A 17,786-nucleotide genomic window follows, 5' to 3' on the forward strand; every position below is an offset into this window, starting at 1 on the left:
TTACGCAGGAGAAAGATGAGGCTTTCTGCTCCCATAAAGATTTACAGCCTCGGAAACCCTGTGCAGGGTCGCTATGAGTCGGAGCCGACTCCACGGCATATCACAACAAAAACAACAACAAAAAATAATTATCACACTTTGAATTCTTTCAATTTTGAAAGAAGAAAATGTATCAAAGAACACATCATATAATACTATAAAGCCATTTTTTTTCTTGCAACTGAAATAAATGTAGAGTTGTTAATGAATTAGAAAAACAGATAAAAAGCCATTAGTAGACTAGCAAACTCTATGAAAGGGCCCAGAATGAAGAAAACTAGTCCATACCTTGTACCACTTTGGTGAATGTTGAAGGTTTGCAACTTCAACTTGGTCAGTTGGACTACAGTTCAGAAGAAACTAGTCCAATGTTACACTTTTACTGGGAACTACAACACCCTGTTAGCCTTTAATTTTTCACTATTGGTAGATATTCTAAGGTTAATCTAAAGAGTAGTGTTTACTGTTTCTGTTAATAAGTATTGTGTGAAAAAGCTCTTTAATTAGAAAATCAGAGTTCCTGGGTGGTATAAACAAACAGTTAATACACTTATTGCTAGCTGAAAGGTTGGAGGTTCGAGTCCACATAGAAGCACCTTGGAAGAAACAGAAACTAGTCCCAAAAAATCAGCTCTACTCTGACACACATGAGATCTCCATGAGTCAGAATTGACTTTACAACAACTAGGAAGAAAAAAATGAAAGATTATAAAGCTTCTTAGTTTAATAAGGCTTTGTGAAGTCTTACAGAAAAATGAATTTGTGTAACTGTTTCAATGAGCATTTATCAGCCTTACTTAAGCAGCACATTTCTTTCATCTTCTTACCATCTGTATAACACTTAAACAAAACCTACAGAATGAATGAGGAGATTCCTCAAATCCTTCTCAGCTAGGTAATTCTCTATTGTTTATAGGGGCCATTTCTAGGTTCACAGCTAGATTTTATGCTGTAACACCTGCTGTGACAAAAATGAAAAGTTGTGTGTTGTGGGAAAAACAGACATGCCATGTGGCATGAGGAAATATGTGGAAACAGACCTCTTTGGTCATTTTAATTTAGAGTGCAGAAAATTATGAGAATCAAAAGTATGGAAATGAGAAGTTCTGAAGGAGAGTGCCCAGATTTCTTATGAAATAAAAAAAGCTGAAGGAATGGAATACAGTTGTGTACTGTGTAATATCCACTTAGGTAATGTCTGACCACATAGGCATCGATGGTTTCTAAGGTTATAGTTATCCACTGCTGGCAAGTCGATTCCGACTCATACATCTACCTTGTCTAGGACAGATTCGACTGCTCCTTAGAGTTTCTGACACTAAATCTTTACAGGAGAAGACAGCCTGATCTTTCTCCCTGGGAGCAGGTGTTGACTTTGAACTACTGACCTGTAGTTTAACAATCCAGTCCACACCACCACCAGCATTCCTTAAGCCTGTAATAGAGCTCAGAAATCCCTATCAGTACAGGTTATAGCGATGTAACAGGATGTAGTGAATGCAACAGCTTCCTACACGCAACACGTCTCTTGCATACAAAGCAATTGCACTGTCCAGTATATAATGGTACAGTACAGGTATAATACATTTATATTGATAGTCATAGTAAATGCCTATGTTATTGGATTATGTGCATACTGTACTTTCTATCATTATTTTAAAGTGAAATTTCCTCACTTCCAAATAACAAGTTTACCATCTGTATGCTTTGACTTGTAGGCAGCAGCATCCAGTCTCGTGTATCACAGGTCTTTTGAGTGTTGTGGTGGTGTTTAATTTTCTTGTGAAAATATTACTGGGAATTGTATCATGTCTGATAACAGTAGCAAGAGGCAAAGGAGATAAACAAAAGGTTATTAAAAAATGCAAAGGTGGGAAAAAGTGAACACTGTTGCTTGTGATTTAGATTTGTCTGTTTGTAAAGTATACAGGTGGGCTTCAAGAAGGTTGTGCACAGCAACAACATGGGTTCAGACGTAACATTTGTGAGGGTGGTGTGGGATCCGGCAGTGTTTCATTCTTTCGTGCATAGGGTCTATATGAGTTGGAATCGACTTGATGGCATCTAACAACAATCCTTCCCTGAAGAATTCTGTTCTTTTCACTTTACACCACATCAAGACAGCAGTCTGGCATCCTTAAGGGACTCAAATCATGTTCCTTTTCAATATTCTTTGTGCTTTGGGATCAGAAATAAGGGGCAAGATCAGGCCTGTAGGATGGATAGGATAAATGTTCCCAGTGAAATTCTCATAGGACACCGTGCTCTCCTTAAGGAATGAGCAGGTGCATTGTCAAGATAGGAAACAATCCTTAGCACATCATTCCTTGCCCTTTCTCACCAATGCAGTTTCCAATTTTTCTTAAAACTCCTTCCTAATAAACCCCCATGGTTATCCTGTGTTATTCAAGAAAATCTATCAACACTACCCCTTTGGAGTCACAAAGAACGGTTACCATAACCTTCAGAGCTGTCCTCGTTGGCTTGAGTTGTCTTTGAGGTTTTCCTGACTTACTTAAAACACTTGATTCATGGAAAACATCTTCCTATAAACTTGTTGCAAATCTTCAATGATTTGGGAATATATTCATTTGAGTTTTCTTATTTTTTAAGTCACCCTAACTAAGTCCTAGGAGTCCTGGTGTGGCGCTGTGGGCTAACGTGTCAGACTGCAAAGCCATTTGAACTGCAAGGTTGGCGGTTCAAGCTCGCCAGCTGCTCCTTGGAAACGCTATTCAGGGTCGCTATGGGTTGGAACCGACTCAACAGTATGTAACAACAACAACTAAGTCCTGGTGTGGTACTGTAAGGATAATAACAACTGAACTGCTATACTGTAGAGTCGGTGGTTCAGACCACCAGCCATTTCTCGGAGACCCTATGCAGGGTCGCTATAAGTCAGAGTCGACTCTACAACACTTAACAACAACAAACAAGATTAAGACAAGTGTTTTACTGAGAGAAGTTGTCTGCAGCCATCCACTGATTACAGAGGCTTGTATAAACACGTTTTTTGGGGCGAATAAACCTATGCGTGTGTGAACTGGAAACCTAGCAATACTTTTTGATTGTCCCTCACATATTAACAAACTGTACTTTGCAAAGGTTGTAACAATCTAGATTTTAACCAGGCAGGCCATCATCAATCTTAAATACTACTTTTTCATCTTTGACATTGTTTAAATTATTATTCTTTCAATCATTTCTAAATTATAGAGCTACCTATATATCTTCTTTCATAAATTTACATTAGTGTACGCTTCTCAGTTTTCTATGAAAATATCCGTAATTTTCCTTTTAAAAAAAAAGGTTGTGCACATATTCCATTATCTTTTCATTCAATTTTTTGGTAAACATTTTGAAGCCCTCTCGTATAACACTCTGTCTGCACAACGTCCGAATCACTTAATGTCATATTTCACAGAACATTGTCATAGACATTAAGCAATACAAACCTGTTGTTAAGTGCAGTTGAGTTGGTTCCAACCCATAGCGATCCTGTATGGGGTGTCTGAAGAGCGACTGGTGAGCTTGAACCACCTACCTTGGGGTTCAAAGTGGCTTTGTACAGCGCCAACCTTTAGCCATAACTTTTAAGCTCACTGGAAAGGAGATTGTTCATTGTTATCTTTTTAAACACACTTGGAAAACAAAATATTTGAAAAGATATTGGAGAGGGAAAATAGTTGAATCAGAGGGCATTACTTGGTGGAATGTTTTGTTGGTATTTGGGAGACTAAAAAGCAGACAAGGATAGATAAGAATGTATTTTTCTGATTTTGATGCTTCAAAAGATAATGTTATTTTAATGAAATAAACGTATTATTCTACAGCTCATTTTATTTTATTTTGGGATATGAGTATGTCTTCTTATATGCACACACACTCCAATAGAAAATAAGAAGTCCAGATAAGACTAGTGTGAGTTTTGAAAGTAAATAAGTACAACACTGATAATAATTGTGGCATGCCTGGGCCCAGGACATCTTGTCAGAGATCCTAGAGACTATTCAGAAGCTCTTCCAGTTCACTGGGTCAAAAATCCACTATTTACGAAAAGCTAAATACGGATTTGCACGATTGACCATAATGGCTTCAATTTTGAAAGATAGTAGTATCAGAGAGCACTTCCAGTTGGTGGGATAATTTGAGAATCGTCCATGCTCAAATGGCTAAAATATTGTCCTTTTTGCTACTTCATCACGCCATTTTAAAATAGGGAGAAAAAAAAGTGGGGGGCAGGGGGCAGGCCTGTTGAGAAGGTTGGAGAATGTCAATTGGAGAGTAAATCACAATAAGCCTGAGAAGCCACTCCTTAGTTAACTACTGCCTGAAGGTTAACCATTCTTTAGAAGACTGCCAGGGTGTGGAGGGACTGGGGTGTGTGTGTGTGTGTGTGTGTGTGTGTGTGTGTGTGTGTGTGTGTAAGATGAAGGGAGATGAGAACTTGTGAATAGGAAAGAAGGTGTAGAGAACAGAACACTGAACTATTTTCTAAAACTTGGAGCAGTGGAAAACTTTGACTATTTTAAACTGTAGTTCTCATTTTAAACTAGTAAAATTATGCCATTATTCTTTCAATAGGAGAGAGAGATAAAAATACAGTTTTTCTAAATTGGAAAATTTGCTGTAATCTTGCTGCTAATGACTGATTTCTTCCAACAGTTGCAAGGCAGCATTTGCTCTGATAGGTTGATAAAGGAAACAAAATCAAGAACATATTGGAAGTTCTCAGAGAAAATTACAGTTTAGGTATATGTTGGGGGTGGATAGTTAGACGTTTTAATTGAAATAAAACAGTCTTATACTAATATGGGATCACTGTGGGTGTACATTTGTAGTACATATGCTTTTGAAGTATTTAAGTAGGGTTAAATGTATGTTAATGCTTTGGAAAAAATTATTTTTTATAACATCCCTGTGTAAGGAAACACGCTTAGGAAATTGGCTTGCTAAATAATATATATACTCCTACATTTAGAGTATGAATTAAGAGCCTTGGTACTACTTTAAAAAGTGCTGGTGACACAGTGCTTAAAGCACTCAGCTGTTAACTGAAAAGTCAGCAGTTCATACTCACCAGCTTCTCGGTGGAAGAAAGATGAGGCAGTCTGTTTCTGTTAAGATTTATAACCTTGGAAACCCTATAGGGCAGTCCTACTCTGCCTATTGGATCACTGTGAGTCAATTGGGTTTGGTTTGGGGGTTTTTGAAACTGCTTTAGAATTTGGAAAGTGGAAGTTTTGGGGTTGTGTTTTTCTGTAGTGGTTATGAAAGGTGACAACAATGAACACAACAGATGATTAAAGCACACTGACACATCTGGAGAGTGACCACACTCTGGCACATGCCTCCAAACATCACTTTAATGACCAACTTTTGATATTGGGAAAGATTGCTAATGATTTTTTTCTACCAGCTAAAATACAGGTATGGTGCTGTAGTATCAGCACTTGACTGAAAATCACAGGTCAGCAGCTCAAACCCACCAGCTGCTCCTTGGTAACCCTATGCAGGTTTGCTATGAGTCAGAACCAACTTGATGGCACTTTGACAACAACAATAACTAGTTAGATTGAAGACAACCCAGATGGTTTAGTTGTTTTAGCTGATGTATGTGCTAGATAGTTAATATATTAATAAACACTAATACCTTTTTAAAGTGTTGAAAAGCAAAGATGTCAGCTTGAGGACTAAGGTGCGCCTGAACCAAGCCATGGTATTTTCAGTTACCTCATATGCATGTGAAAGTTGAACAGTAAATAAGGAAGATCGTAGAAGAATTGATGCTTTTGAGTTATGGTGTTGGAGGAGAATATTGAAAGTGCCGTGGGCTGCCCATAGAACCAACAGATATGTGTTGGAAGAAGTGTAGCCAGAGTGCTCCTTGGAGGCCAAGATGGCCAAACTTCATCTCTCATACTTCGGACATATTGTCAGGGGGGACCAGTTGCTGGAGAAGGATATCATGTTTGGTAAGTTGGAGGGTCCGAGAAAAAGGAAGGCTCCCAGTGAGATGGATTGGCCAAGTGGCATCAGTGGGCTCAAGCGTGGCAGCAATTAATGAGGTTGGCCCAGGATTGGGCGGTGTTTCGTTCTGCTGTGCATAAGGTCGCTATGAGTCAGCACCGAGTCCATGGCACCTAACAACAATACCTGCTTGCATTTTTTTTTTTCCTGTTAGCCAACATTCACTATGACAACTTAAGTGTATGAATCTCGAGAATTTATAGCTCCTTCAGATTTTAGAATAGGAGGGATTCTTACCATTAAGGCAGATCATTATTTCTCATTGTACACAAATTATCATTGGGATATTTCTTGCAACTGTGGACTCCATGGCCCCTTTTCAAATCTCCTGAATCAAAATCTTTGGACACGGAGCCTTGGGGACTGTATGTCGGGCACGCTTTCCAAGGGAATGTGGTTTCCACTGCAATTGAATAATGGCTGGTCTAATTTTTGGCTTTCTTTCATGAATGAGTAAACAGACCCAGAAGAAGAAGTGATTGGTTTCATAGGAACCAACTCTATCTTCTGATACTTGAAGAAGGGCAGTGTTTTTTCCAGTATGCACATGACCTCAAATCAGGGTAGTTTCTATTCCTCTCAAAACACAGAACTAGAAGAGCTTTAATTTACCTCTAATTTTTACATCCACCTACACCATACATGACTTCAATATAATATAATATTCAGTTCAGCTTACTTGTATATGTAAGTGGTGTGTCTGTGTGTGCTTACTTTTTGAAAGATACTGAGCACCACGGTAGCTTTATGTTCAGAATAATAATAATAAGAGTTTACGGGGCATACAGAGAACTCCGTTTTAATGAGAGAGATTGCGGGTGTGAAGCACTTGTTCTATACTTACTCTGTTTTAATGGCACCCGTTTCCCTCTAGAACTTCCTTAAGCGAGTCTGAATTGTAGCCAGAATACTTCTTTCCTCTTCAGACCCTCAACTGTGATTAATATAAAAAGGCACTTGTCAAAAGGGTTTGAAATGGCAGCCCTGATACTGGAGCATATAGCAGTAGAGATAGGTCTTCATCCACTTACTCCATTATGTTATTTAACTTAGGAATTCAACAATTTGTCTTTTGCTCACTGCTTAAAAGACAATGGCCATATAAGCTGTTGTTCACCATATCAGCAGGGTGGAATCTTTTCTCCCTTACAGTGGAACAGCAACTTTCTCTAAGGATGTAGCACATATGTGAAAAAGTGTCCCTGCGAAGCTGTTCAGAGAGAATCACTTAGCAACATTCCCTTTGCCTCTGAGAGGGGTTACTTCCGTGTTTAACCAAAACATCCCCTTTGTGGTTATTGTATTAATGGAATTTTTAGAATCCATGAGAGAGATACTATGGTTCAGTGTTCCAAATAATATGGCTTGATGAATCTTTTTTATTTTAATGGGAAACTCATTTTCATTGATTTGCTGCTTCAAAACGTGAATGTTTTAGAAACTAAAGTGCATTAATTTAGTTATTCTGTATGGAAACAAAAACATACAAAGTTAAAATTTGCATAAGTGAAGACCTTGATGATTTCAGATTATAGTGTGGTGGAGGTTAAGGAATAAGAGCCCATAGAATTTGTAAAAACAAATTCAAACTAACCACTTAATGGCATGTGCAAGTAATTTGCCAATTAAATATTTTTACTATCTAAAAGATCTTCAGAGCAAAGAGTGGAGGTTCTTAATCTTTCTTAATTTCATACTTTCAGAAGCATAATAGAAAATTACTTAGTTTTTTATCACTTTTCATTTAAAATTTTAGTATGTGAGCAAAGGAAAGGATGGATTTAAAATATTTAATGAAAACTGTTACTTTTTGAGAAATGTATAAGCTGTGATATTTCCAAATGCATTAGTTTGTTTTGCTTCACCCATAAATATTTGGTACCCAGATAATTATTTTCATTATAAATAAGAGTTTATATTTATATGTATTTGAAATTTTATCATATTCAGAACATGTCATTAGGCACAATAGCTCTAAAACAACCAAGATATTTTATTTCCACTTACAGATTGAGAGAATTAAGTGTGAGTAAGTGTGGTACAGTAAGATAAGCACGGCACTACAAAGTCGGTTTGAAGCACAGGTTGGTGGTTCAAACTCACTAGCCGCTCCTCGGAAACGCTATTCAGAGTTGCTATGAGTGGGAACCAACTCGATGGTATTTAACAACCACAATAAGAAGTAATGCCAACAAATACCTACTATCGATCATTCCTAAGGGACAGATCTGGTGGTGTCTGCTTTTTAAAAAATGTTTAAATTGTGATTAAAAAGTATATAGATGAAAACATTTGCCATTTCAAAATTTTGCAAGTGCATGTCAGTGCCATTAAGTACATTCATCATGTTGTACAATCATTGCCACTACTTATTTCTAAATGTTTCTGTCCCCCTTAGCAGAAATTCAGTGCCCCTAAACAGGGACATCTCTTTCACCTTCCTCCCTCCTGCTCTGGTTACCACTAAGAACCACTAATAAACCTTAGTCTCTATGCATTTGCCTATTCTAGACACGTATGTAAGTGGGAGTTCATAATGTCCCTTTGTTTTTCTTATTTCCTTCAACATGATGTTATCCAGGTTCATCTATGGAACAGAACCTCATTTCATTGCTGGGCCAGCAAAGTGTGTAGAAATACAGTTGGGTTTTCTTCCCATGATCTTGTATCCTCCAACTGTGCTTATTTGTTCAAATAGTTTTTTAGTAGACTCTTGAGAAGTTTTTATGTACAGTGGAATCTTGAACAACACAAGGGTGAGGGCTACTGGCCACCTGCACAGTCGAAATTCATATATAATTTGAAGTTAAGTCTTGAACAACAGTGGTTTGAATTCCTCGAGCAGAGAAAATTAGCATCGGTCGGTGTCTTAAGTGGAAATTCCCAACACGTGAGCTCTCTACAATACTAACAGAAGAGAAAATCCACATATATAGTCAGACCAAGCACTTCAAACTCATGTTCCTAAGGGTCAGCTGTAGATCATGCCCTTTGTGTCCCGGCTTTTAAAAGTGCCAACTCTTTTCAATACAGCCCTGATCTATAGCCTGGGAGATTTATTAGGGGAAATTAGTTGACTTCTTTAGGAAAGAAACATGTGACACATTATAATTATCTTTTTATTATCTAAAAAAATAAAATAAATAAAATTCAGTGAACTTTTAAACTTTAAATATTTGCAGAGAAAGCAGAGTTGCACAAATAAACTAAGAGGATTCTTGAACTTCTTTGAAGTATTGTTTTAAATAGGCATGAGAACTGTAGACCTTCCAAACATAACTGGTTTGGTATCGCTGCTGCTGCATTGAGTCTGTTCCAACTCATAGTGACTCTGTAAATTTCCCAAGACTGTCAATCTTTGCAAAACTAGAAAACCTCATCTTTCTCCCACGGAATGGCTGATGGATTTGAACTGTTGATCTTGTAGTTAGCAGCCCAAGATGTAACCCACTACACTACCAGAGCTCCTTTGTTTGATTCAAACTGAAATAAATAATAATGATTTTACATTCCTTTAAGAGATACACATTCTGATTGGTTTTCATTTTCAGAAGGAGTGGCTGAGCTAAGAAAAATACTACCTTAAGTGTCATATATATGAAAAGGCTTCAAAAAGTTTGTGGACAAATGAAATTGATAATGGAATTTTTCCTTAAATTTCTTGAAGTCTCCATCTGCGTTACTGTTCTAGCACTAGACTGTGAATTTTGTACTCTGGTGATGTAGTAGTTAAGCACTTGGCTACTAACAGAAAGGCTAAAGGTTAAAACTCAGTAGCCTCTCAGTGGGAGAAAGATGTAACAGTCTGCTTCCATAAAGGTAGCCTTGGAAACCCTGTGAGGGAGTTCGGTTCTGTTGTCTAGGGTTGTCATGAGTCAAAATTGACTCACTGGCAACAGGTTTTTATATGTTCAATTAGCACTAGAATGTAAGTATTGTAACAGATCTATATTTAAGTGCTACATTAAGTTTCGATTCTTTGTCTGTATGATCTTAACTTGTGTTAGATTTTAAGGTCCTGTGTTTAAACCAGGGAGATTGTCTTCTAATTCTTAACGTAGCTACAGGTCTGCCAAGTGGCTTAATTTGAAAGTCTTTCTGTAGTATTTAGTGACCTAAACCACGTAAGCAATCAAAAGGCTAGGACATCTTGGACTATTGTTGTTAAGTGCTGTTGAGTCTGGTCTGACCCATAATGACCCTGTTTAGAGTTTCTGAGGAGCAGGTGGTGAGCTTGAACCACCAATCTTGCAGTTCAAACAAACCTTGTAGTCCAGCGCATTTTTCCACAGTGCCACACCAGAACTCCAGATGGTAAAGGTTTAGTGATAAGCCCCAAAGTTGATTTCTGGCATCTTTCACAGTAAAAAACAGCAGTAACAGAAATTCACTGCCATTGAGTTGGTTCTGACTCATAAAGACCTGAAAGAACAGAGTATAACTTCTCCTTCAGGTTTTCAGGACTGTGAATCTTTACAGTAGCAGATAGAGAGCCTCCTCTTGCTTCCAAAGATAGTTGTTGAGTTTGAACAGCCAACCTTGCAGTTTGCAATCCAATGCTCAATCCATCGCACCACCAAGTAATGTTCATGAAACTGCCCAAAGAAGCCATAGTAAAGAGTAGAAGTGGACTTCAAAATTGCTTTTTTCCCCCTCTTTTTTAGTTCTTCCTTTCCAGCACAAGGCATAGAGAAATCTAAAACAACAAAAACATTAAGGGAAAAAGTTGTTTGTGCCTCTAAAAACTAGAAACGAATATGGATCTGCGATGGTATTAAGATGTCTTTCTTCCAAAGTGTGTGTGTGATAGAGGGAGAGTAAGAGCGGAGGGGTTCATGTCTGGACTCATTGTGCCTTTGGATTCATGTTTCTGTTCATAAGCTTAAAAGAAAATATAGAGATAATATTTCAGAAAATGAATACTACAGAACAGTTTTTTAAAGCAGTTTGAAATATTCAAAGACTTTAAGAGCCTATACAATATTTGGAGGGTAAATGTGTGACTTTTTCCAAATGGTAGTATTTAATTTGTTTTAAAGTCTGTTCACTATGAAAATGAATAGAAATATTGGTATGCTTCCTCTTTACCAATAATCTTCCATCCATCTTTGCCTTATCATTTGGTTTAGCCACTTAGAATGGCTTGGCACTCTATGACATTTAAGTACCTAAGTCTGAATCAGGTAAGTTAGAAGAGTGAAAAAATAAAATTTTGCAGAAATTGTACAAGTGGTAAAACAGCAACACCAGATTGTGTGTGTTTTTCTGTAGAGTCCCATACCCAGTTAATTGTCTCATAACCAATTATTCTTTCCATAGCAAACATGTCTGCATCATAAATGTAGCATCAAGTCTTGGGAGTTTAAAAATAGTATTTGCTGCTGGCAGGTGCCAACATCTGTGCCTGCCTGGAGCAGGACCCAAAACCCAGGTGGCTTTGGTACAAGGGACGCTGGTCCAAAAGCCACTTCAAAAGAAATGAGCCTTTATTGTTGCTCTCCACGGAAATACTCTGTCTCAGCTTTGCTCATCTGAATGAGTCCTTGGAGGCTTCGTAGTTTTCTCTTCTCTCAGGAGCCTTCTTCTCCCCCTTCTGTAAGTGCCCTCCTCCTGAAACTCCTCTTTCTTTGCCATGAGGGCCCCCTGCAGTTTAGCACTTAATATTATACTCTTTGGATCTGTTGTTTCATTATTTCTTGCAGATTAAAGTATCATGCCTTTTTCCACCTTTCCACTTCCCAAAAGACTAGGAAGGACAGTGCTTATAAACTGTGTTCTTTAGAGGTGACAGTTAGATGGTATAATGGCTGATATGTTAAAACACCTAAGGAACTGATCATGGGGACTATGGTTTGTACACTGCCCAACTCCAGAGGACACCAGTCACATAGACCATGAAGTCAATGCCAACTGCTGGGGTTTGTACAACATCCTCCACGGTCCTCCAGCGGCCCATGTTTTTACTTTACAAGGCTCTGTTGGCTGGCCTGGAGAGTCTTTCCCACTTACTCCCTTTCATATTTTTCTCTGTCTTGATGGGAACTTAAAAATGAGGGAAAAAAAGTGAGTCTAACCCTCCCCTAACTCTTTAGGACATATTTTATTTTCTCTCTCAAAATGAGGTCCTGATCCTTGCAGCAGAAAGTCCTGGACTGGGTTCTGGTTAAATAAGAATTGTTGGACTCCAACGTAGTGGTTACAAATCGGGCTGCGAACTGCAAGATCAGCAGTTCAAAACTACCAGCTATTCCGCGGGAGAAAGATGAGGCTTTCTGCTCCCGTAAAGATTTACAGCCTCAGAAACCCTGTACAGGGTCGCTATGAGTCGGAACCAACTCCACGGCACATAACAACGACAACCCCAAGAGCAGGGCTGGGATTTTAATAAGCAAAACTGATGATTCTTATGCATTTCATTGAAGTATTGGTACATGATTGTTGAACTGCCTCCTCAGTAAGGCAAAAATTATAGTGCCTTATAGGGCTAGCACCACTATTCTTAGCCTATTTTCTGATTAATTTAAAATCACTCACTACTCAGTGAGTAGTTGTTCTGTGCCTACCACCATGCCAACCAAACTGGGAGAATTGGCCTTTGCTCTCAAGGGGCTAATAACTTATTTGTAAAGAAATTGTACACAATAAATATGTATTCATACATTTTTATGCATATATGCATATATGTTTACATACTTTTAAAAAGATCATGGTGAGTAGCACTAGTCTATAGGATTATCACCCTGTCATATTGATGTTACTTTGATGACAAAAGTGCACCTGAGCCAACTATTAATCTTTTCAATCACCTCTTGTGCATGTGAAAGCTGGACAATGAAAATGAAATAAGAATCGATCCATTCTAACTGTGATGTTGGTGAAGAATATTGAATATGCCATGGGCAGTCCGAAGAACAAATAAATCAGTTTTAGAAAAAAAATATAACCCGACTCTATCATTAGAATCAAGGATGGCAAGACTTCATCTTGCAATGACTAGAGAAGAACATCATGCTTGCTAAAGGATCAGCAAAAATGAGGAAACCCTTCAATGATATGGATTGACACCGTAGCTTCAACAGTGAGCTCAAACATAATCAGAGTTCCTAGACAGCCCAGGATTAGGCCACATTTCATTTTGTTATAAACAGGCATACCTTGTTTTATTGCAGTTTGCTTTATTGCATTTTTTTTTTTTTTTTCAAATTGAAAGGTTCGTGGCAACTGTACATCTGGCAAGTCTAATGGAGTCATTTTTCTAATAGCATGTACTCATTTCATGCATCTGTGTCACATTTTGTTAATTCCCACAATATTTCAAAAATTTTAATAATGCCTGTTGCTGTTGTTAAGTGCTGGCAAGTCGGTTTCAACTCCTAGTGACCCTGTAGGGGGTTTGTGAAGCTGTAAATATGCAGGATCCGAAAGTCTCATGGTGCTTCCACAGAGTGGCTGGTGGGCTTGAACCACCGACCTTGTGTACAGTTCTTATCCTAAAGAGTCACTGTGCTCCTTTAATAATGCTATTACACACTTAATAGACTATAGTATAGTATAAAAATAACTTTTATATGTACTGAGCAACCAAAAAATGCTTGTGATTATCTTTATTGCAATATTTGCTTTATCGCAGTGGTCTGAAACCAAAGCTGAAACGTCTTCAAAATATGTCTGTAGAAGGTTTCCATGAGTCATAGACCACCAATAACAAAGAATTGTCCATTTTTATAACTAAGAGGTATTTTTGGGATCGCATACGTTTCAAAGTGAGCAAATTTCAGTGTATTGCTTCAGGGAGGCATTTACATGAGAAGCAAGCTCTTTGGAGTAGGGACTTAAATATAGCTGTTAGAGTAAGTCCTGGTGTGGTGCTGTAGGATAAGCAAGGTCAGCGGTTCAAACTCAACATCCACTCTTTGGAAACCCTATACAGGGTCTCTATGAGTTGGAACCTACCCGAAGGCACTTAACACCAACAACAACATTAGAATAAGCTCAGCACATAGAAAGTGTTCAAGAAATGCTTTTGTGAGCTGCTGTTATTATTGAATTGTAGCCTGGTAATTTCTCCTCAGGTGTTTTGAGAGTGCGTAAATCTTAATCCTTGAGTCATTTTTTTTCTTGAGTCCTCGCTCTTTTTTCCTGAAGGTGAGAAGGCAAAATAAAATTCAAGGAAATTGAGGATTGCACTTTAGAACTTTTATTGTTCCCATCAGGGCCAACCTGAGGTTTCCTGCCTCCTTTTACAAAATTTGTGACTGGCATACTTGTGATTTTTACTGCTTTCTCTGTCCAAATACACACCCAGGCTTTTGCTGATGGCAGCACTACTGTTTCTTCGTGGCATGACTTAACAATTTTCTGGAACCATTAAAAGCTTGGAATAAAAACTTTGTGGGAGCCAGTGGGGGTGGAAGTAGGAATTGGGGAAAACATTGGAAATGTGCCAAGATTTTTGGCACCTTTGAAGAGCTGAATAATTTTGTTTCCTATTTTTATTGTCATTATTTTAAACAGAAGCAAAAAGTGGGGAATGGGTATTAGGCACAGTTTGCTCATATAAATAAGTTGTGGTTTAAAGATGTGAAGACCAGGAAAAATATTCATCAGTGCAATAATGATTTCTAGTAAATTAAAAAATTAAGCTTTTAAAAAGTCATGTTTTTGTATTCTTTCTCTGAGTCCTCTTGCAGTTTTGTGATAGAGGTTAAGAAGAGGTGATGATACTAGTCTATTCAGTAACCCATTTTTGAAATGTGATTATTTGAACACTTTGAGAATTTCCTTAAAGTCATAAAAGTGTAGTGCAAAGTTAAAGCATTGAGCTGCTGTTTTTTGTTTGTATTTTCTCCAATCTCCTTTGTCTTTAGGTGTGGCTTTGATACATTGGGCACTTTTAAAAACTTAACTAGAGATTTATAAATGTTGAATATGAGCTTTAATTTTTTTTCTAAGTCCCCCATCCACCATAAACTCTGAATTGTTAATAACTTGATTAAGGGCTGTATTTCAGGCATGAATAGTATGCTATGCAACAGGCATTCCGTTTTCCTTGGAACTGGTAACGGGTGTCGGGAGATGTATGTGTGTATACTGTCACTAAAGATTGAATGCTGCCCGCTGTACCTAGAAATGCCAATAAAAATGAATCAGATGGTACCAGTTGTCATTTCCTAGTGCCTTCTAGGCTTTTCGTTATAAGTTAACATCTTGATTTCCGCTCCCCCTCTATTTTGTTTTGGTGGCCATATTAACTTTAAAATCTTGACCAATTCCTTGAAAATTCTGGCTTTAATTTCTGCCATGGCTTTATAATCTGTGTGTTTGTTCAGAATTGAGTTACTTTTTATTAAGAAGAAGCAATATTCATTTAGTAAACAATTTTCTAAGAAAGAAACACTGACTTGCTTTTATTTTGGTTGATCTTTTCTTTCTTCAGAGGATGTTAAGAAAGTTTTTGGACAGACCACAATTCATCAACATATTCCTTTTAACTGGGATTCCGAATTTGTGCAACTACATTTTGGAAAAGAAAGAAAACGACACCTGACATACGCGGAGTTCACTCAGTTTTTACTGGTAGGTCTAAATTTAAAAAATATTTAAAAAGAGTAAATCAGTAGAACTGGGATTAAAATGGGTAAAAAAAAATGACATTGGTTTTGACTAGAGCTCTGAACTCTGATTTATTACAGACTTTCTATCCCTAACCAAACTATTCCATTTGTAAGTGTTTATTAGTATGTAGAAACCAAATAAATAAATGAAGACTTAGGAAGTATATAGTTAAACCAGTTTATATTTAGGAGTCCTGGTATGGCGCTGTGGGTTAATGCGCCAGTTCAACTGCAAGGTTGGCAGTTCAAGTTTACCAGCTGCTCTTCGGAAACCCTATACAGGGTCGCTATGGGTCGGAACCGACTCGATGGCATGTCACAACAACATAGGGTTTCCAAAGCTGTAAACCTTTCTCCTGCGGAACCGCTTGTATTTTCGAACTGCTTACCATGAGATTAAGCAGTCCACCTCGTAACCACAATGCTACCAGAGCTTCTTTCACTTTAAGTGAGAAGGGTCAAAACGGAAACTTGAACTATTTTCCAACACTGCTTTTTTCCCTGAGAAATGGGTGCACTTTATAAGCAGTATCTGTCTACGTTATCTAGTGGCTATAACAAAAATAAATACAAGTGGCTGGCTTTCACAATCAAATTCATTTTATCACAGTTTTAAAGATTGGAAATCTGAATTCGGGGTGCTGGCTCTGAGGAAAGTCTTCTTTCCTATATTGTTGTTAAGTGCCGTTGAGTCGGTTCCGACCCATAGCGACCCTGTACAGGGTTTCCGAGGCTGTAAACCTTTACAGGAGCAGAAAGCCTAATCTTTCTCCCGCGGAGCTGCTGGTAGTTTCGAACTGCCGACCTTGCGGTTCGCAGCCCGATTCGTAACCACTACACTACCAGAGCTCCTTGCCTATATTAACTCTGGGGAAAGAGCTTTATCACTTAACCTTTGTTACTTGGCTGCTTGATGATCTTCATATGACATGGCATCTATCTAACCTCAATTGTCCTGCCTTGCTTAGTCTCCTTTTATATCTCAAAAGGGATTGAATTAAGACACACCTTCCACCAAAACTGTCCTCATTAACATAACAAAAGAAACCCATCCCCAAATGGAATTATAACAATAGGTATTGGGGTTAGGATTTACAACACATAAGAAGAATTGATACATCTGAGTTATGGTGTTGGAGGAGAATATTGAAAGTGTCATGCATGGGCTGCCAAAAGAACCAACAGATCTGTGTTGGAAGAAGTGCAGCCAGAGTGCTCCTTGGAGGCCAAGATAGCCAAACTTCCTTCGTCTCTCATACTTTGGACATATTGTCAGGAGGGAGCAGTTACTAGAGAAGGATATCATGTTTGGTAAGGTGGAGGGTCTGCAAAAAAGAGAAAGACCCCCAACGAGATGGATAGGCCAAGTGGCAGCATCGATGGACACAAGCGTGGCAACAGTAGTGAGGATGGCTGGCCCAGGATCGGGCAGTGTTTTGCTCTGCTGTGCATAAGGTTGCTATGAGTCGGTACTGACTCGACGGCACCTAAAAACAACAGCAAACCTTTAGTTAAGTAGTTTGCCACATCTTTCTCCCACAGAACAGCTGGTGAACTGCCCACCTTACAGTTAGCAGTTGCGTGCTTAACCACTGCGCCACCAGGGCTCCTTGATTCCATTATAGTAAATGCAAATATCCTACACTGCCTATATGGGATGATTTTGCCTTTGTAGCTAAAATACATTATTACTTTAAAATGGTTATAGTGATTAATTGTCCTGGTTGTTGTTGTTGTTGTTGTTGTTGAGTGCTGTCAAGTCAGTTCCAACCCATAGTAACCCTGTACAGGGTTTCCAAGGAGCGGCTGGGGAGGTTGAACCGCTGACCTTGCAGTCCAGCACATTAACCCACAGCACCACACCAGGACTCCGATGATCTTGGTTAGGTACTTGCTTTTGTATCCTGTTCCAGGCCTAGATTTAAAGGAATTAATGGATAGTGATAGGCTTTAGTTGAATGCCGAGGAAATGACAGTTTTGATGAATCCCACTGGGTCACTTCCCTCAGCTTCAAACACTTTGTGTGCTTCCTTTGAGCTTTTTTTCTGAATACATATCGAGCTTCAAACCTGTACTTCAAACACTTTGCTTGCTTCCTTTGG

General features: G+C 38.4%; 1 protein-coding gene across 1 annotated transcript in view; it reads left to right on the plus strand.

Annotated features, from left to right (window-relative positions):
* SLC25A13 (solute carrier family 25 (aspartate/glutamate carrier), member 13) overlaps positions 1-17,786 on the plus strand; it is a 273,994-nt gene that overhangs the window by 133,367 nt on the left and 122,841 nt on the right. Inside the window, exon 5 of the mRNA XM_006834264.1 lies at positions 15,506-15,645. Coding sequence (XP_006834327.1) covers positions 15,506-15,645 — 140 coding nt within the window. The remainder of the gene's footprint in view (positions 1-15,505; positions 15,646-17,786) is intronic.

Source organism: Chrysochloris asiatica, unplaced genomic scaffold (genome assembly GCF_000296735.1).
Source record: "Chrysochloris asiatica unplaced genomic scaffold, ChrAsi1.0 scaffold00010, whole genome shotgun sequence".
Lineage (NCBI taxonomy): Eukaryota > Metazoa > Chordata > Mammalia > Afrosoricida > Chrysochloridae > Chrysochloris > Chrysochloris asiatica.